This window comes from Harmonia axyridis, chromosome 1 (genome assembly GCF_914767665.1).
Source record: "Harmonia axyridis chromosome 1, icHarAxyr1.1, whole genome shotgun sequence".
In the NCBI taxonomy this organism is placed as follows: domain Eukaryota; kingdom Metazoa; phylum Arthropoda; class Insecta; order Coleoptera; family Coccinellidae; genus Harmonia; species Harmonia axyridis.
In genome coordinates this window covers 70543411-70564596 of record NC_059501.1, presented here as the reverse complement: position 1 = coordinate 70564596, position 21186 = coordinate 70543411, and the positions used below count along the sequence as shown (strand labels likewise).

General features: G+C 34.6%; 3 protein-coding genes across 3 annotated transcripts; 2 read left to right on the top strand and 1 right to left on the bottom strand.

Moving 5' to 3' along the window:
- Positions 1–4570: 4570 nt before the first annotated feature.
- Positions 4571–9288, top strand: LOC123688825 (galactoside 2-alpha-L-fucosyltransferase SEC1-like). The gene has a single exon (XM_045627550.1). The coding sequence runs from the start codon at positions 4829–4831 to the stop codon at positions 5822–5824; it is 996 nt and encodes a 331-aa protein (XP_045483506.1). The 5' UTR covers positions 4571–4828; the 3' UTR covers positions 5825–9288.
- Positions 9289–12991: 3703 nt separating this feature from the next.
- Positions 12992–14850, top strand: LOC123680422 (baculoviral IAP repeat-containing protein 7-A). Its single transcript, XM_045618321.1, has 2 exons — positions 12992–14149; positions 14207–14850. The coding sequence occupies exons 1-2, from the start codon at positions 13238–13240 to the stop codon at positions 14774–14776; spliced, it is 1482 nt and encodes a 493-aa protein (XP_045474277.1). The 5' UTR covers positions 12992–13237; the 3' UTR covers positions 14777–14850.
- Positions 14851–14960: 110 nt separating this feature from the next.
- On the bottom strand, positions 14961–17254 carry LOC123680415 (ras-specific guanine nucleotide-releasing factor RalGPS1-like). Its single transcript, XM_045618308.1, has 2 exons — positions 15437–17254; positions 14961–15288 (listed from the first exon to the last, which is right to left on the bottom strand). The coding sequence occupies exons 1-2, from the start codon at positions 17005–17007 to the stop codon at positions 15039–15041; spliced, it is 1821 nt and encodes a 606-aa protein (XP_045474264.1). The 5' UTR covers positions 17008–17254; the 3' UTR covers positions 14961–15038.
- Between the last annotated feature and the right edge of the window lie 3932 nt (positions 17255–21186).

The window sequence follows — 21186 nt, the reverse complement described above, 5'->3', positions numbered from 1 at the left end:
GCCTACCTCCCTAGCGACGGCCCTGTGTCCGGTACTATCCTTTTTATGGATTGGAATCACATGTCCGGTCTTCAACACGTCGGGAAATTCACATGTTTCAAGAATAGAGTTAACAATGTCTGCTATCGGTTTTATTAATTCATCGCTCAGGTATTTAATCATTTTGACAATGAATCCATCTGTGCCTGAACTTTTCTTAGTTTTCATTTGATTTATTATATTCTCTCTCTTCGGCGAAGTTTATGAAAAAACTGTTTGAGATGATTTTTTTAATCAGTGTGCAGTTAACCGAAAGTTTGTTGCCATATTTAGCATGAAGTGAGTTCCTAGTAATGCTCGCAATACTTCTAGGATCTTGTAGAGTCAAAGTTTCAAAGAAACTTTTTGGATTGATCCAAAAAGTTTCTTCGAAACTTTGACTATACAAGATCCAAGAAGTATCTGGATCTTAGTAAGAATATGCTACACCTCCTCACTGGATTCCTCACAGGGCATTGCCGCCTTAGGAAACACCTCATGAGAATGGTTCTAACAGAAAATGACGGGTGCAGATTCTGTGAGGAGGAGGAAGAAACTCCGGATCACCTGGTGATGGAATGCCTCGCCATCGCTAGCCAACGCAAAACCTGCCTTGGACACGAAACTTATAGAAGTGAGGAATTAGCCTCCTTGAAGCCATCCCAGATATTGGAGTTCATCAGAACTGTGGAACTGGAAGGCGAGCTGTAGATCACGTTATGGAGAGAATAGCTCTGATGGGGGACACAATAGACCATTGGGTCGCAGTGAAACGTAACCTCCTTAATTAAATCTAATCTAATGCTCGCAAAATATTTTACAAAAGTGGAAGCAACATCTCTCAGTTCTGATATGAAGGTGTTATTGTGAGTCAATGTAATTTCAGTTTTTTTAATTTCATTACCTATATCCGTGTTCACTATATGCCAAAGAGTTTTTTGTTCATTTGCGCTGTTCGTTATAAGGTTTCTATTGTGATCAAGTTTTGTATCATGAAAAAATTCATTATATTATGATATTTCTTTTGTTGTTTATAATCTTCTACCTACTGATTCTTAGTTTGAAATATTTTTCACGAGCCAAAAATAATCTTTGAGGGCACGTCCCATGCGCACGACTTCTTGCGAAATCCAATTGTTTGGTTTAGATACTCTCGTCTTCAATTCATAATTACTTTTAATCAGCTAATCTAGCGTATGTTTGAAGTTATTATATTTCTTATCTACATTTGCAGCATTGTACACATCATTGAATGTGTCACGTTTTATAGAGGCCTTATCTATATATATTATATATCTAAAAAAATATATATATATTATATATCTAAACTTGAAACTGGTCTTTTATCTTTAAATTTTGTCTTATCTATATTATTGGATCGCGGAACTCTAATTGAACATATTTGTGCAAGGTAGTCACCCAAAATCGGGTGCACCATGCGAGTTTCAGAAACAACAGCTTCGGTCACCATGTAATTTAATTTTTTTTCTCTCTTGACGTCGCCACCGTCGATGCTTTCTCAGACGTAATCTTTAAATTAAAACTATTGAACATATCAATAAGAGATTTTTTTTCTTCGTTTTCAGAAAAATACTTAACGTTAAAATCACTACAGTGGATCAAATGATGATCCTGTCTACTACAATATGATAAAAGGTCATACGCACCATCAACAAATGAAGTAAAGCTACCACACAGTGATCTTTAAGCACAAACAAGACATTATGTTGTTTTGTCTATTTTAAATTTTACTGCACAACATTCAAAATTATGTTCAGAAGATATTTCACTGCAGTCCATATTAACAACTCTGTAACACGTTTTTCTCATTATCATTGAACACCCAAGCCGATGTTTATCTCTTACAAACGAAGACACAATTGTGTAACCTGGTATACTCATAGACTTCAAGAGATTGTAACTCATTTGTGAGTCCCTGTCCTACTGCGTGTCCTACTAGAATACACCCATCAGACGCCTTCTCCACTCTATTTGGGTTTGGCTCTCCGAAAGAACTGGAACCTCTTCACAGCTACTCCCTTTGGCCACACTGATGAGTCCATTAATTGTGGTAGTAACATGAAGTCTGCTCCTACTTTAAATGAGCTGCTAGTGGCGTCCTGATGTGTTGGTAATCGCTCAACGATGAAATCATAATCACGAAATTGATTCTTTAGGTACATTTTAATTTGTTCCTCCTTAACATCTTTTCTGATTTTGCCCAAATACAACCAGGTTTTTTTCAGAGCTGCCGTAAAAGTTGCATCCGGGTCCAGAGGTGTAACATTGCTTTCCCTATCACCCCAGAGAATATTTGACTTGCCATGTTTAGTCAGGCCTCTGTCTTTATTTGAAGTATCAAAAATTTGGGATTGGAGTTCATTTTGAGCCTTCACTGTAGTAGCAGGGACCTGAACCTCATTGACAATCTTTCTTGATTGTGCCGAATTTTCCGGCAACATGGCAACACTGCCCATATCAGTCGGTGTTAATTTGTTTTCATTTTTTAATAGCGATATTATCAAATCCTTGTCTCTTACCATTGTTTCTAGATTGTTGTTTATTTTATTCAGGTAATCAACTTGCATTTTTGTCACCTCTAATTCATATATTAACTTGTTCTCGATCGGTTTTTCTTGTAGGTTAGGATCAGTGTGGTCTATCGAATCAACAAATATTTCCGTTTCTTCAATACTTTCATCACGCTCAATATACATTTTCAACTCCTTAGATACCACCACACATTTGGGCACTTTCTTGGACATAATTATTTTTATGAGTACTTCTTTTTTCAATTTCTTCAGTTCGGAGACGAAATTTGCGTTCTGATCACTTGACGCAGCCATGTTGCCGATATATATTGTAAATTGCTGTCGGGAAAATCGAATTCTATCATATACATGTTAAGAGCTTTTAGAAACCAAGTTGATGATAAGACCTTGATGCTTGTTTATTTCGCTAATTTTCAATCTGTAATGTCTTATGGAATTATTTTTTGGGGTGAAAGTACGTCGGCAAGACAAATATTTGTTAATCAGGATATTGCTCTTAGAACAATGTTCATTATTGAAATTTAGAGAATCATGTAGGGGTATATTCGGGAAGAAAAACATTCTTACAATGACAGGTTGTACATATATAGATTGTTATTGTTTTTTCATAAAAACAAACGATATTTTCAACACCATTCGTAGGATGAATAATAATTTTTTTTTCCATTCACAAATACTCAATCACTGAAGAAAGCACCTTGTATATGAGTATAAAACTATTGAACAGCTTACCGAGAATGATAAGGAATATAAATGATTTCAGAATTTTCGAAAAATCAATTTTTTCGATTATAGTTAAATGTGAGCCCTATACAATATCTGAATTTAGAAGCTTCTGTGAAATATTGTTGTACTGAAGTTTCTATTATTATAAGAGATTATCTTTTTGTGTTAATGTTGTGGTTTTTGTAACTTTGATTTGTTTCCTCTTGTTTGTATTTTGCTATTTTGTAACTATCAAGTATTTGGGAAATAAAATCATATTCTATTCTATAATATATTTATAAAATGGTCATATGATAAATATCTTCTACACACAACCTGCTGAGCATATTTGAGGACGTAAGCATTCATGGAGAGACAAATATTAAATCAATTACAATTTTTTAATCAATAAAAGCAAACTAAGATTAAATTAATAGCACATTTCACCAAATTAAATGTTCAAAGTATTCCCCATGATTAGCAATAATGCACAATTCTCTCTTCTGTTCAAAGCTTCAGACAGTTGATAGCAACATCAATCAACCAGAAAAAATGAGGAGAAATGAATCAATAAGAAAAAATATGAACAAAAAAAAATTTCTGAAATTACGCACAATATAAAATTCTGAATTATGTACCAATACACCTGTTTGTAGTGGTAACAATTTCAAAATTCGGCATGAGTTGAGATTTTATTATCGCGTTATCAACTCATGTGTGCGGTTGGAAAAAAAAACTAATTCTCATTTTTGAATATGTTCAAATGAAATACAAAAACAAATGATTCTATGAGAAACAACTTTAAAGTACCTTGTCATAGCTATTTTAAGCATGAGAAACTCCATATCCCCAAAGAAGTTCATTTTATGAAAAAACTAAAGAGGCAAAATGTTTTCAGTTTTTCAGGAAGAATAATATTCAGTGAAAATATATATTTGCTATTCAAAAAATCCACTAGACCTTGAAATGACCCAGAAATCAAATTCCAAGGTCACATTGAATGTAGATATGCATTCGATGTCCCCCTGAAGATTAAAAAACTTTTATTTGAAATATTTTTTGATCCGGTCTCTTCTCAAGGAGTTATTTCTTTTGAAATGGGTCAACCCGTATTTTGACCGATTATATTTACGGAACCCCTATTCTGCTTTTGCCCATTAACAACTTTTCACGGCATAAAATTCTAAATAACAGAGCTATCGAAAACCTCAAAACCATAAAACTAAAATATCATAAATTCTAGATTTTCCTTTAATTTCCTATTTTCCTCCTAACATCTCATCGGAAATATGTCTGAGTTGACATCGCACGTTATTTCCACGTGGCTCCGATCGCGAAACCTCGAGGGAAATTCCTTCTTCTCCCCTTCCCCCTCCATCTCCAGAGAAACACCCGAGAAGCGACGTCGAGATGAAAATCAATATATCCAGAGATGTGTTTGTGTGTTGCATAGCCGACATTCTCCCAGTAGCGGTATCATTCATGCACAGAAATGTAGTGCCTAATCGTCCAAATTCGTTCGTAGTAGTGCTAGTAGTGAAGTGCTTTGAAATATGTTCAGTTCTCACAACAATATTCTTTTCAAGGCCATCATTTTAGCTCTGTGTGTGATCTCGTCAGTGCACATATTCCTTTTCCCGCTATACGGGCTAGACACGCAACCAAACACCGTCAAAACTCTCCAGGCTCTGGAGCAGTCCCTCTGCATGAACAACATAAGACATCACAAGACCTGGAAGAAGGCTAAGTGTCCCAATTATGGCATAGTGACGGTAATGCAAGGCGGCCGCGTAGGCAACCAGATTTGGGAGTATGCCTCGGTTTGGGCACTTGCTAGACGAACTGGATTAGAGCCTTACATACCACGTTGCATCAAATTAAAACTGGAACAGGTCTTCAACTCATTATCTCTCCCAACCTTCGAAGAGATTGCCCATTGTCCATTCGAGATGAACACATTCGTCAGATCGTTGGAAGAGTGGAACTACACCAACCAGAGTATCATCCTGCCAAAGTACATCATCCACTACGATCTGGTGCTGCCATGGGTCCAAGATATCAAGCAGGAGTTCGCCATCAAGAAGAAGCTCATCAACAAGGCTCGTAAGATCCTGCGTTTAGCCTCTAGATATAAAACCAATTGTACCTTCGTAGGTGTACATATAAGAAGGACTGACTACAAGAACTTCCTCGTGGTCAAACATGGAATCAAACCGGCAGATGTGAATTTTTACAAATCCGCGATGGACTATTTTGAGAGAAAGTATCGTAGAGTGGTGTTTGTTGTGGTTAGTGACGATCCAAAGTGGTGTGTTGAAAGTTTTGGCCAGAGGAAGAATGTTTATGTCACCGGTAGCTACCACCCTAACTCGCCAGCTCTGGATTTGGCTATTTTGAGTTCGTGCAACCATTCTATCTTTGATTATGGTACCTATGGAGAATGGGGTGCTATTTTGGCTGGTGGTGAGACGGTGTACTATAGTGTGGTAAAGAATCATTCGATATACAGGGGAGGGCAGTTGTTACCGAATTGGCATGCTTTGAACTAGGTTTGGATATGATATGACTGATTATACATTGATCAAACTGGATTTCGATGCTTTCCAGAGCTAGGTGAATATTTTACAACAACCAATATCTCATTTGGCATTCGAGTAAGACAATAAGGATTTCCGAAACCAAGCTAAAAGATTTTTCAAAGGAAATTCTTTAGGTGAAATTCAAAATTTACCATATTTTTCACATTTAAGAGCCTTCAACAAAAATCCAATTATCTTCAATTCGTTTATGAAAAGCTGACACAGTTAAAATCGAATAGAGTTTTCATCTTACCTTGAATATTCAGAGCTTTTTTGATCGGAATGATGATGAAATTGATCATATTTGAGAGAAAAAGAAATTATTTTTTATACAGTATCCAAATTACTCAATATTTTAGTAGAGAATATTCTCCTTGAATATTCTACACACAGCTACTGCAAAAATCGAAATTCAGCCATCCTGTACAAATATAACCTTACAATCTGAATCGATGAAAATAACATAAGATACATAGGAAGAAATCAAAAAAGAAATTCTGTGTTCTATACACTCTATTGTCGTACCAAGTTTACTTTCAGATATTTTATTAAATAATTATATCTACGTTTGATTTTGTCATACCTACTCACACAATTCTGAAAACTAACAGAAAACATTCCTATGGATCTTGTGAAGTGAATTTATCAAAAATTTTCAGGGATTTCACTTCATCTGAACAGAATTTCATTATTTAGTATCTGAAGAACAGTTATCTGAGAGAATTCATTCAGAAAAATATGAAATTATTAAAAACTTTTGTGTCAAATTGTCTATATAGACTGCCAACTGAAACTCACATCAAAATAATGATTATAGGTTTTTCATTACTTCACCTTTATGTTGTCTTGAAATGGATTTGTCCAATTTCCAGAAAATTTGTGTGAAAATTTGCAAGGTATTGATTAATTGGTTCAATCATTGACATCCATAATAGGTAAGATACCTATACTATACCTAAATATACTAAGTGACGTTAGAAGTGCTACATCTAGAAAGTATACCTATCTAATTTCTCCATCTGTTTCGACACAGTAGTTTTACATCAAAACTGAAACCATGGCATTTACAAGAGATTTTCATCATCGTGTACCTATCATCCAAAAAAAAAAGGATCAATGATGTGTTCAATGGCCACTTTGAAGACTATGTTCTTTAGACATCTTGGCATCAACAAAATGATATAATCAAAGTCTGTTTATGATAGGCACCTCGTTCTAATCAAACCGAACTTGTTCGATGGGATTTAAATCTGGTGAACAAAGTGGCCACGGTAAGCATTAACGCCAATTGTACAGTAGCCTTAATCAAGTAAATTTCAAGTGCATGTAAGAAGAAATGAGTTTCAGTTGCAGTTATCTTAATTTCTGAAAACTTGAAGACTGTACTTGAAGATATTTTATTTTCTCATGAATCTTCTGTAGTTAAATGGAAAATTTATTATTCAACAAATTATGAACCTCATGGTTCTTTCATTTAAAATGTACAATAGTTATGGAACTAGATATATCGATGTTGTATCTAAGAATCTATTTGTAATGTTTACCACTGACCACAAAATTAGGGTGTAAATATCTCCGACATATTTTCATACAATAAGTTTGATAATGATAACCTACTACTCGATTTCTACTTATATAAAATGCTCTCTTAATCTATTCCTAACGAAATGTCAAGAACTGATTGAAAAATGTAATATAGTTAGAATATATATTTTTTCAATTTCTATGAATATATAGATCTTGTATGAAAAGGTTTAGGTACCTACTGTTCATAATATTTTAATTTATAAGCTTTCTATTGAATTAATGAAGATCATCAGGTTGATACCAGTGAAAATTTCATCGAATTAATTTTTTTCAGTTGTAACCTGGTCTTTGGCACCTAAAGTGATTTTTTTTTTAGCCTCATCACTAAGGAACACTGCAAATTTTATCGTTTGGTTTATTATTCACTCTTTCAATGTGGCGAAAGTCGAACCAGGGATCATAAGTTCCAAAATCTAAAAAAAAAATCAAAAATTCAATATCTATGGAACAATAAACTTTGGAATCACTATCATCGTAGCAAAATATGCTTTCAATTCCATGATTATTTGTTGTTAAATAATGTTCAAATATTAATGGATCATGTTCTCGAGCTGGAAAAAAATAAAATAGCAACTAATTTTTGTACCAAATTTCATTCAAATATTCGTCATAGTTTACGCAGACAGCTGAAGGGCTTTTTTCTTTTCATTTTTGGATTCCTTGACCGATTCCAAATAAGGTTTATTATTTAGAAGAATATAGAATGTTGTGTGAAAATTATTCTTTCGAACCCCAATAGAGTCATTCCAAAAGAACAAATGTAGACTGATAAATTTCAATATTGTAGGTATCACTTTCCACTAAAAGTTATACCTACAATATTGATATTTGCCACTAGTCTTTGATTGACCGTCATTTCGTTCAATGTTGTTCGAAAGCTATGGTGGGTTAAAAATTAACATAACAATGATTTGATGGTGGCAATCACCACACTGATCGTTTTGTAAAACCAGCTATAACTGTTGTATTCACTATATCTATACAGATTTTTTGTGAGAACTGAAATTAAAAAGATCTTTTTAAAGAGCGTTATATTTCGAAACATCTGAATTTTCAAATCGTATTGAAACCTATCATTTTCATTGAAAGAATATGAAAGGCATTTATTTTCTAATTATTTTTGATGTTCTAATTGTGAATCTTACCTATTTCCAGAAAACTTTCTTCTTCTCCAGATATATGGGTAAAAAAAGTGGCTGAAAATATTTTTGAAATGTTGATAGTGGAAAAAGTCAAAAATGAAACAAAGTCAACCATATTAACTCGTATTACAACTCTAATTATTTGGCAATAATTACTTCGAAATGACTGTGATCTGTGAATTTAATTTGCATTCAATCTGTGCCAAAAATATTGTATTTTCTATTATGAAATTTCTTTAATCTTTTTATATTTCCGTTTCAAATCTACACAAAATGTTTATATTTCTTGTTTCAAACTTCTGTGATAATTATATACCTACCATGCTATCTTGTGCTAAGGTTAGGCATAGGTCTGTACTGTACCCAATATATTGAATGTTGTAGATGTTCGAAAATTGTATTTTTTAATTCAGAACGAAAACTAATATAAGTAAATGAATATTTTTGTCGAAACGTGATGTAGGTACCCATTATTGGCTCAATTCCGAAGATTATTTTTTTGAAGTTTTCGATTTGAATAAAATATCTGCAGCACATTGATGCCTTATAAATGTTATTTATTACACAAGGTGTACCAATTTATTATAATATAATTATTTTACCAAAAATTTTTCGAACCTATGCCTGACTTGTTTGTTTGATAAGTTAAATAATCAGATGTTAGAAACATATACTACAGAATGTTGTGGAAATTGTTGTTTAGCTTCAGAGAAATATATTGATATTGTCTGTCGTAAATAAATGATTTAAAAACCTTGGTGCACTTCATTTTATTATACAACTTAAATATTTTTTTTGCATGAATTTTAAGTCTGTTGATCAAGGCAATTTGACTATTTTGACCCAGCTAGACTACAGTAGGGCTTTCGATTATATCAATCATCAGCTTTTGATCGCTATTTTGCATTATTCGGGCCTCTCTCAGCCAGCGATAAATTTATTGGCTGATTATATAGGGTCGAGATCTCAGGCTGTCAGAATTTATGGCACTTTGTCTTCGTTTTTCGGTTTGAGTAGTGGAGTTCCGCAAGGGTCTATATTAGGACCACTTCTATTCATCATTTATATTTCGTGTTTCATCTCTGTATGTGTTTCGGTAACTTCTTTGTTTTATGCTGACGATAGCCAACTCGAATTGTCGTTTGGGCCTTGCGAGTCATTACAGACTTTAGTAGTTCTAAATTATGATCTGAATAATATCTATGAAATTTCGAAAAAGCATTGTCTCCATTTGAACGCGAGTAAATCAGTATGTCAACTTTTTGGTCGTAGAAATAATAGAGTACGGTTCTTGGAGATTTATGGCAAGGATGTTGTCATGTTGCAGCAAAATCAGTTTTCTGGATGCTGTCTACGGTCCCTGCTTAACTGCTTTCGATAAGATAGGATTCAAGTTCTACAGAATTCTTGTCTGAGATTGATACACGGTCTACGGAAATATGATTCTGTGAGTTACACCCTTAAAACTACCGGCTGGCTCAGTATGGAGCACAGAAGACGTTTCCATATTAATATGTTCAATTTTATTGAATCATCACTGAAAGATTACCAATAAACCTTTACGATAGGATTACTTTCCATTCTGGTGTGCACTCCATCAATATTCGCTCCTAACGCACAATCTCAATACCAAAACATCGAACCGACATATTCACTAGATCGTACTCCTATCAAGTACCCAATTGCATGAATAGCCTAGACTTTGAGTATAGAAACATTACGCTTGATAAGTTTAAATTACATATTATGAATAATTTTCGGAACGACCCGCTTTATGCCTAGGCTAATGACCTTATAGCTTTCCGGAAATGCTTGTGACTGTTTCTTTTGGCGTTTTCCTTTTATTTGCTTGTTGAATTTTGAATCTGTGTGCTGTCTGAGATGAGATATTTCAAATTTTTATTTCAATTTTGCGGTAGAGTTTGGATTATATTATTGTTTTAGTGCTCATGGTGAAGAGTTTCCTTTTGTTTTGTAAGTTAGGTTGAGGAGGGTTAGATGGAAAAATGGTTAAAAATTGCCGGATCGTTTGTCCAGCGTAGGTCCACGTTTGTCCACCCAATAATTTCATTTGTCCACCCCCAGAAACCAAAAAATCGACCATTCGAAATAACGCGAAGTGTAAAGTTGGCACCGCAAATGCGTATTTTGAGCTCAAAAATTTAAAAATCGTTTGTCCACCCAATAATTTCATGAAAAATTTGAATTTAAGAATTAAAACGAGATTCCGTTCGAAGGATGCAAGGACAAAAAAAAATTGAAAATGTACTCACGTACTATTACTAATATTCGGATGAAGAAATAATAATAACTAGTTATTGAGAACTAGTTATCAGAGAGCAATCGACCGAGGTCCTTTAGCCCATCGGATGAAAAAATATTTCTTTATTCTTTCTGAAAAATCACATATTTATATTGGATGAACGTGACTCTAAGATAGAGAAACGAATCATACGATAAAAAATATTCATCAAATTCTCAAACAATCCAACGAGGGTTTTCTATAAAAAATCAATAGTTCTTTTCGTCTTGCGAATAAAGCCCAGACATATCACATACCTTGATATTCTTCAAGTAATTTTGGATCCTCACTTCTTCGAAAGATTTTTATGATTGATTATTATCACAATTTTGTAGGTGAAGACACGCACATAAATGGCTAAATATAATTAGACTAGAAAAACGGCCTTTACTTTTAAAACACGTTTTCGCAATCTGGGTGTCCTACTCAGATAATGTTCGGAAATAACTTCTTTTCCATATCTCTTGAAAAAAAGGTGAACAAACTTGGACCTACGATGGATAAACGATCCTTAAATGTTGACCTTAAAATTCGTTTTTGGGGAAGCTAAATTCACACTTCTCGTAATTTCGAATGGTCGATTTTTTTGGTTTCTGGGGGTGGACAAATCAAATTATTGGGTGGACCAACCTACGATGGACAAACGATCCTAAAATTTTGAGCTCAAAATTCGCATTTGGTGGTGCCAACTTCACACTTCGCGTAATTTCGAATGGTCGATTTTTTTAATTCTAGGGGTGGACAAATTGAATTATTGGGTGGACAAACGTGGACGTACGATGCACAAACGATCCTAAAATTTTGAGCTCAAAATTCACATCTGGGGATGCCACTTCACACTTCGCTTAATTTCGAATGGTCGATTTTTTTGTTTTCTGGGGGTGGACAAATGAAATTATTGGGTGGACAAACCTACGATGGACAAACAATCCTGAAATTTTGAGCTAAAAATTCGCATTTGGGGGTGCCAACTTCACACTTCGCGTAATTTCGAATTCTCGATTTTTTGTTTTCTGGGGGTGGACAAATGAAATTATTGGGTGGACAAACCTACGATGGACAAACAATCCTGAAATTTTGAGCTAAAAATTCGCATTTGGGGGTGCCAACTCCACACTTCGCGTAATTTCGAATGGTCGATTTTTTTAATTCTAGGGGTGGACAAATTGAATTATTGGGTGGACAAACGTGGACGTACGATGCACAAACGATCCTAAATTTTTGAGCTCAAAATTCACATCTGGGGATGCCACTTGACACTTCGCGTAATTTCGAATGGTCGATTTTTTTGGTTTCTGGGGGTGGACAAATGAAATTATTGGGTGGACCAACCTACGATGGACAAACAGTCCTGAAATTTTGAACTTAAAATTCGCATTTAGGGATGGTAATTTCACACTTTCCAAAATTTCGAAAGATCGATATTTTGGTTTCTGTGGTTGGACAAATGAAATTATTGGGTGGACAAAGGTGGACTAATGTTGGACAAACAATCAATGGCATTTTAAACATTTTTTTACAATTTGACGGTGCTGCTCAGAAAATGAACGGAAAAGATTTATTTTCTTATATCTCTCAAACGGTGCCTGGACATATGAAAAAAAAGGGTGGACAAACGTGGACCTACGATGGACAAACGATCCTGAAATTTTTAGCTCAAAATTCGCATTTGTGGGTGCCAGCTTCACACTTGACTTATTTTGAATTGCATATAAATACTCGTTTGAAAAAAAAAACAATTTATTTCGAATACAATGGGTAACTAATTCATATACAAATGAAACAAAGGGCTATTAATAAAGATGAAATGCTAAATCTGCAATTGAATAGATTTTAATATACAGATCTTATGGGATGAAGGGAAGACTCTATTTATTTAATAGGGGTTTACATTATGTAATTATATATTATATGCATTATTCACAATGTTATCAATAACGCTTGTCGGCTTGCCATTTACATTTCTCAACTATAAAAAGAAATGACAAATGATCGCATACTTTATTATAAATAACTCGGCACGAAATCAGTAGCGATAACAGTAGTAGTTAATATAGTTACAGTAACAGTAGTAGTTAATATAACCTACTACACCAAATTTCCTTGACATTGACATTCGATTCGTCTGACAGGAACCTAGAATTTAACATCTTGCAGTTGTCGCATAATTTCCATTCAATTAGATTTCTAAGGATAAAGTTTTTTATGTTGTTACCTGCTATTACTCATAGCTATGTTAAGTATTAAATATTATAAAAAAATGTAACATCGCAACTAAATTATGTGTCACTTCACCAATAAGTACATCGAGCTTTACTAATAATATATATAACCTGATAATCTACAGTCCAGATGATGAATTCAGAAAAAAATCGTTTAGAAACTTTCAGCGATTGGCCTTCCAATGCTCCTATTAGCCCAGCAAGAATAGCAAAGGCTGGATTTTATTCAACCAAAGAAGGACTGACTGTAAAATGTTTTGCATGTGAAATACAGATATTAGAATGGAATTATGGAGATCAAGTCATGGCCAAGCATAAAAACGTTAGTCCTACTTGCCCTTTCGTTCTGAATCCAACTACCTCTGGAAATGTTCCTATCATTACCCAAATATATTCAACACCTTCTGTATCAACTAATTTGAATTATAAGGATGAAGCAGTAAGGCTCTCTTCATTTAGAAATTGGCCAGTACCCCATATAGTTGCTCCGGAGTCCCTTGCTAGAGCTGGATTTTATTATTATGATTGTGGCGACAACACTAAATGTGCTTTCTGTAATGGTGTTATGACATCTTGGTTACCAGAAGATGACCCAGACAAGGAACATAAAAGACATTTTCCTACCTGTCCTTTTGTTATTTCAACTATAAGTCCAAGGCTTTTGGAAAGATTGCCTAGGGATAACACACTTACAAATGTAGATTTAGTTTCAAATGAAAATTTAGATACACTTGGTGTAAATGCACATAAAATTCCTAAAAAGCCAAGCTGTGCAACTCTAGAATCTCGTTTAAGAACTTTCAATACCTGGCCTTCACAACTCATCCAAACACCTGAAGATTTGGCCAATGCAGGTTTTTACTATGAAGGAATCAATGATCAAGTGAGATGCTTTCACTGCGATGGTGGTTTGCGACATTGGGATCCTGAGGACGACCCATGGACTGAACATGCTAGATGGTTCCCTTTATGTTCTTTTGTTAAAATAGTAAAAGGGCAAGAATTTATAGTTTCTTGTTCGAAGGCCCAAATGGATGGTAAAGTAAGTTAAAGCCAAGTTACTCTTATCTTTAAATATTAATCGATGGTCCTTTTTTAGGATAAGAAAAAATTGCATAATATGAAACCCAAACCTGTTAGAAAATTTCCTGTGACAGAAGCTGATTTAGAACAACATATGAGTTCATCCGTAGTAGTGACAGCATTAAATATCGGATTGAGTATTGATAGAATAAAAAGAGCTCTTAAAGAAAAATTAGAACAAACTGGAACAGCCTTCAGTGAACCAGATTCATTAGCATTTGCTACTTTGAACCTGCAAATAGATGAACAGAGATCAGAAGTAGAATCAGAATGTATGGATGACTACAATGATTTCTTGTTCAGATCTTATTCGGATAATGTTAGCCCTGAAGATTCTTCGCCTACAACTTCAGAAGACACCTCAGCTAAAATCTCTCCAAATACTTCGAAGAAATTGTCATTAGAAGAAGAAAATAGAATTCTTAAAGAGCAAAGGTTATGCAAGGTGTGCATGGATGTTGAAGTAGGTGTTGTTTTCTTGCCATGTGGTCATTTTGCCACATGTGTTAACTGTGCTCCAAACTTACAAGATTGTCCAGTATGTCGAACACAAATTAAAGCCACAGTCCGAACTTTTTTGGCGTAATTTATTTACTAAAGTGATGATATATTTATCTGTTGTCTATTTCAGTGTATGATAATATAAATCATGTTTTTTAACGGTTTTTTCAATATCCCTTTTTAAAAAATACCTTCTTCTATCATGAAAAGGTAAACCTGAATGAAGAATCTACATATTTTCTAATGTTGAAATATAAAAAAGAATGGAATAACATGAAATAGCTTATATTCAATCTGAACACAAAAATAATGCTTAGCCTAAATAAAAACAAAAATATAATCAAAAATTATTCGAAAGACATGAGATTGTTCGGTAAGGGAACTCTATCTTCCCCAGAAGCAGCTTGTTGAAGAGATCTACACCATTTTTCTGCTGTACTCTTACTGCTAACACGAAATTCATAAATGTTGCTTCTTTGGTGATCTATTATTTCAAAAATATCTCCTTTACTAGGGTCAGTACTGAGAACTATTCTACAACCAGTAAGAGGCACAAGTTTGCACGGCTCTCTCTTGAAATCGTATCTCTGACGTTGGCTGAAAAAATATTTTCAATTAATGTTTGAATGCAATAAAAGCAATATTAATAATAAAATTGTTACTAAGAAATGATAATTTTGAAAATGCACAGCAGGAAAATAAATATACTATGATAATTCTGTATCACACTAAATAAGTTTTGTACCTCGTAATATTAGCAGAGGCACATCCTATATTCAATGAGAGACCTTTGAAAGATTTTGGAGAAAAGTATGCTAAGGTGGAGGCCCATATTTCCAGCCAGTAGCGTTGCCATGTTGTCATCTTAAGTTTCTTCCCGTTCTTCATCAAAGTCTTTCTTTGTACAAATCCTTGCATTCTACTAAAATTTCCATCAAAACTCAAACTGTCATCAGTAACACGGGATAGTAATGTAGAATCATCAGAAGTACTTTGTGATGCATGTGTATTAACACCTCCACTTGGTGATGGTATACTGTGATTTTTTGTATATTCCTCCAATGTAGAATCATCGAGTAAATGAGTTTTCAGCACATTATTTGGTCTTATAGTTTCTAGCTGTACACCTCGATTAAAGATGTTAGTACCAAGACTTCTACACTTCCGATGGCCTGGTATAAATTTAGTTGCTGTACCATGAAGTCTCAAAGAGCCACTCGCAACTTTAGCAGGTGATAAATTAAGTGATGCAATTGCCTTAGCCGCTTCTTGGCCAACAGATTCTTTAGAGCTTGAATTACTGTTTCTAGGAGACATTGGTTCCAACTTCAGTGATAATTTGTATTGATCAGCCTCAACAAATTTCTGGAGTTCTTCAATATATCGTATTGAATTCAAATAGTCTTGAATGTGAGGTATTTTTATTAAATGAGAATAATTCGATTGTTGATAATTGCTTATAATTCTGAGTATATTATTCATCTTCAAACTTCGTGGTTGTGACTCCAATCCACCAGAATGAGGATGTGCCATATCAATATAAACAAGATCTGTTAAGTATATACCTAAATATGGGATGCAAGGCAGTTTTAAACTTTCAATATGACTTCTTAAATTAGCCCAGTTACTTTCATCAGAAAAAACTTCAGCAAGTTTATCAAAATTTGTTTTATCTTTCTTGGAAAGACATGCCCATGTCTTAGACAATCTATAAACAGGGGCACTTTGCATAGCAGAGATAATTGCAAATAAAGAGTGATAATTATTCAGATCATATAATTTCTTTGAGATACGAATGTAAAGAGAGAGCATTTCCGATCTTTGTTTTGGAGTAGGCCGTTGGAGTATTTCTTGTACAGTCCAAAAACTAACATGATTAAATCTTCTAGTGAAAGCAACAACATTCGGAGCAATAATTAATTTATTCTTTTTATGCCAGGAACAGCTAGATAACTCTTCAGGTTGAATAGCTTGGAACACAGGTAAATCAAGCAGCGTCAACTGTGCTGCAATGTCTTCAGGTGATGCCCGTAATATATCAAAGACGCAACTATAGCTTGTTGCCACAGTTCTATGAGATGTAGAAGCATGATTTGGTAAACTTTGAGTTTTGTTTATTACTGGAGTATAATTGGAAGAGCTATCAGGTGGACCAGGACTCCCCAGTATAGCAGGAATAGATATTTTCCTTTTTTTGGGATCTTGTTTACCATATTTGAAAGGAGTCCTTGTATTCTGATTGGAATGCGATTCCTCTTCATTTATTCGATATTTGTCCTCAGTAATATCTCTCGGTATTGCAGAATAACGCAGCATATTGTTTCAAGTTTATCTAAATTTCCAGTGTCTTTTGTTAGTCATATATTCAGTTCAACTATCACATTTCCAATAGAGAAGTAACTGTATTTTCTATCTAGATGTTTGTTAATATCAGAACATTCTCAACATATTTCTTAATAAATACCACTAATTGTACGACCTAAAAATTAGACAATTAAGTTTTTAATTTATTTATATTTGTACTTGAATTTGACACAACAAAGAATAGTTCGTCAAATATCATACGGTAACTGTCAAAACGGTCTTCTTCGTTAATCTTGTCCATGAATTATTTCTTATTTATAAATGTAATAATGTAATAATAATATTGCTACTCAGTGAAAATCGTGTATTGTTCAAGACTTTTTTGATATTTATAGTAAAAAGAGTTATTATATACCCTTTGAAGAGTATTGCATAGGCAATCCAAAATACACCACAAGTCTTTTCATGGAAGTAAATATGGAACTAAGGAAATTTGGGTTGGTTCGAATGCAATATTATTTGTCTACGCGCTGAGATCCTTTTCATGGATTATTACGTAAACCAGTGACGGCTCGTGCCCTCGAGATGAGGGTCGGCCACACTCCGGAAAATTACGAACGTATATATCAAATTTATTAAAATTCATTAGTTCCAAAAAATGAAGTGATGAAATGTCTTTAAACCTTATTTCAATTTGAGTTATAATTAAATCCAGAATTTCACAAAAAAGCCGTTTCATTGAGGAATTATCCGTGAGCTGAATTTCGGAATCTATTTTACGTTTTCGACGTCTAGCACTCGGTGGCATTACTTCTGGGAGTTTTTCTACTTCTGAATATAAGCGAATGAAATACTCATCTTCTGTGCGAAATTTTTTCAAATTAAAAGAGTGGAGAATGAACAAAAATTCGAAATCATTCAACATTTTCTTCAGACCGGTAGCTTCACGTATTGTAATATCATCCCATTCATCTAAATTGTCGCTGATATGATCAAAAACTTCAATTAATTCTTCTCTTTTATCGAATATTGTTTTTACAGCGCGAGATTTGAAATTCCAACGAGTTTCCGAGCTAGAGGGTAATCTTTTTTTGCAAATTTCCTCTAGAATATTAGTGCGTTTACTTGATTTAGTGAAAAACGACGAAAATCCTGAAAGATTCGAAAAAAACACGCGACACTCATTGATTTTCTTGGTCGAATCTTGTAACACTAAATTCAATTTATGTGCATAACAGTGCGTGAATAGTGCTTGAGGAGCAATTGTTTTTATTCACGCTTGTAACCCATTAATTTCCCCCGCCATCACAGCTGCCCCGTCATATGTTTGACCTACTAATTTAGTCGCTGAATTGAAATCTTTAAAATTGTCCAACAAGGTATTGAAAATATCATTCGCGGTTCGACCTTTACTAACATCGAAAAAACCCCAAAATCGTTCGGATATTTTACCTTCACGAACGAAGCGGAAAATTACTGACATCTGACAAAAATATTTAACATCCGTTGTTTCGTCTATTTCCCAAGAAAAGCACGCAGAATTATTTATTTCCTCGCGAATTTTCTCCCTCGAAATTACAGAACTTTTGAAATCAGGATGTTTTTCAAAGTTAGGAATATATTAATTATATTTTCATGATCAGACAATCAATACCTAACTACTATCGAACGGCATAAATAAGTTCTTTTCTGATTAAGACGTAATATCCCATAATTAACCATTCATTTGAATATATTAATTATATTTTCATGATCTGAAAATCAATAGCTACTATCGAACGGCATAAATAAGTTCTTTTCTGATTGAGACATATTGTCTCATAATTTAATAAAAATATAAATAAATACATAAATTAACCATTCATTTAATTATCAAATATTTGAAATAAACTGTGAAAAGTTGCTGCTTGACGCTCTGCAATAGGATAACCGGCCAGCCGACCCTGTGTATTGGGAAGCGACCTTACATCGAGTTGTTGTGCCGTTCTATTGAGTGGTCGTATTCTGGGCGTATGTCGTAGTATCTTTTCCTTTACGTAGCGCTCTCGGTAGCGCTGGTTCCGCCATCGGCTCTTGGCCGACCTAACGTGATGAGATGCTTTCAGTGATATTCCAGGTTGCAATTGTATAATTGTAACATTTGTGTTACATTTCAGACCTAATGTTACGGTGTTACGTACAATTCTGGAATAACCTGTTTGGGGTGATGTTACGAAAAGTGACCATTTACGAATTTACGATTGTGGTTTGTTACAATTTATGAAAGGGAATAACAACGCTGGATGCTTTGGAAATCGAATATTAGGTGGGTCCGAAAAAAATATTGGCCGGTATAAGTTATATTTTCGTGTTCTGAGTGGAAATATTCATTACCGAGGGAATTTGGATATCGAAATCGATAACTCCGATTGAGTTTGAATGAATTGAATATCTAGAATTATTTTCTATTTCCCGATAATTTTTGGGTCGGCCCGGCCGACCCTGCCGACCCCGACGAGCCGTCACTGACGTAAACATCAGACACAGGCGTAATAAATAATTCTGAAGTAAAATGAGGAACATAGCAGAATGCGAAAATCATAAATTGGAATAGTCGTAGTTTTATGTTTGTAATTTTCTCAATAACGTCCTATATAAGTACTTCTATAAATAACATCATTGATTGGAATAGTTCGGACCTTGTCCCTTCTGGCCATCGGCAAGGATATAACAGCGATTTATCTGCATGATTGCAATATTTACACATTCCATTGAAGTTGCGTGTACCTAGTGTTCAATGATCATTCCGCTATAATAACAATTATAAAGACTGTTCTCATTGGTCGGTGGAAAAATAAAAATGTAGTGAGAGCCGCAACATTCATTCATGAATGAATTATTCTAAGGAAAAATATTCTAATCTTGAATGTCGACTAGGGCTTGGTAGTAATGTGGATCTAAAGGAACCACACACGCATTTCCGGAGACTTTACAAAGAACTGCATCACAATGCTCAGAAAGTACTGCTCAAAATCAAATATTTGGAACACCTTCAGAATTGAATGAAGTAACAGAATATACATGAATATAGATAAAATTTTCCAATAAGAGATTTCGTTTTGAATTTCCTGGCGTTGTCTGAGTACCAGTCATCTTTTGACATTGGAGAAGTAAAAAATACTGCGCCATTACTAAAAATGGAACAATTCACGCTTCAACAACGCATTGAAATGGTTAAAATTCACTAAAAAATTGGTGAAAATTTTGCAGTCATCGTTAGCAAAATTGAAGCACATTCTCGATCGGCAATAGTGAAACTGTTGGAAAAATTTGAGCTGTTGGGACAAGGTAGTGACGTGAAATATCGAAAACGTGTGCGTCCCTCAAGAATGAGTGAACACCCAGGTTTGTCAATTCCTCGTCGATCTTGAGAATAAGTTTTTTTTTATGCCTGGAATTGAAAGATATTGATGTGGGCGACGTTTATTTTCAACAAGACGCCACTATGTGCCACGCACCACAAAAAAACGCAATTTTGCAAGAAAAATTTCCACGTGGTATTATTTCTCCAACAGATGATTACAATTGGCCACCGAGATTTTGTGATTTAACACCGTTAGAGTTTTTTCTTTGTGGACACGCGAAAGATGAATTCTATGACAATGCACCACAATCGTCTCAAGAACTTAAAGCTGGAATTCGTGAAGTTATCGGGAACATACAGTCGCAAATGTGCGAATTGGTCATGGAAAATTCCATGAAAATATTGAAAAGGATATGGTGCTGCAACCGTAGCTGTGGTTCCATAAACGGGGCAGAAGCTCTCTCAGATCATTTACGGATTCTGGGGTAGTTGATGATTATCTAATCTTCTTTGGAGCATATCCCTTGCATGTTCTATGCAATTCAAATCTGGTGAGTGCGGAGGTATTGGTAAATGTGGAATACCAAGCTCCTCGCGCGCATTCTCAACTATGGCTGCGCGGTGCGGTCTAGCGTTATCGTCAAGAAACTGAAAAGTTTCACCAATAGCAGCGTGAAAATTTGGCACAACATTGTCAATGACATGCTCCCTATAGTGTAAGGAGGTCATATTTCCAGGACAAATGTGTAGATCTGTGCGCCCGTTGAAACATATCGCGGCCCATACCATAACACTACCCCCTTGGAATGGATGGACTTCTTGGACATAGCGACGGGCTATGCGTGGGA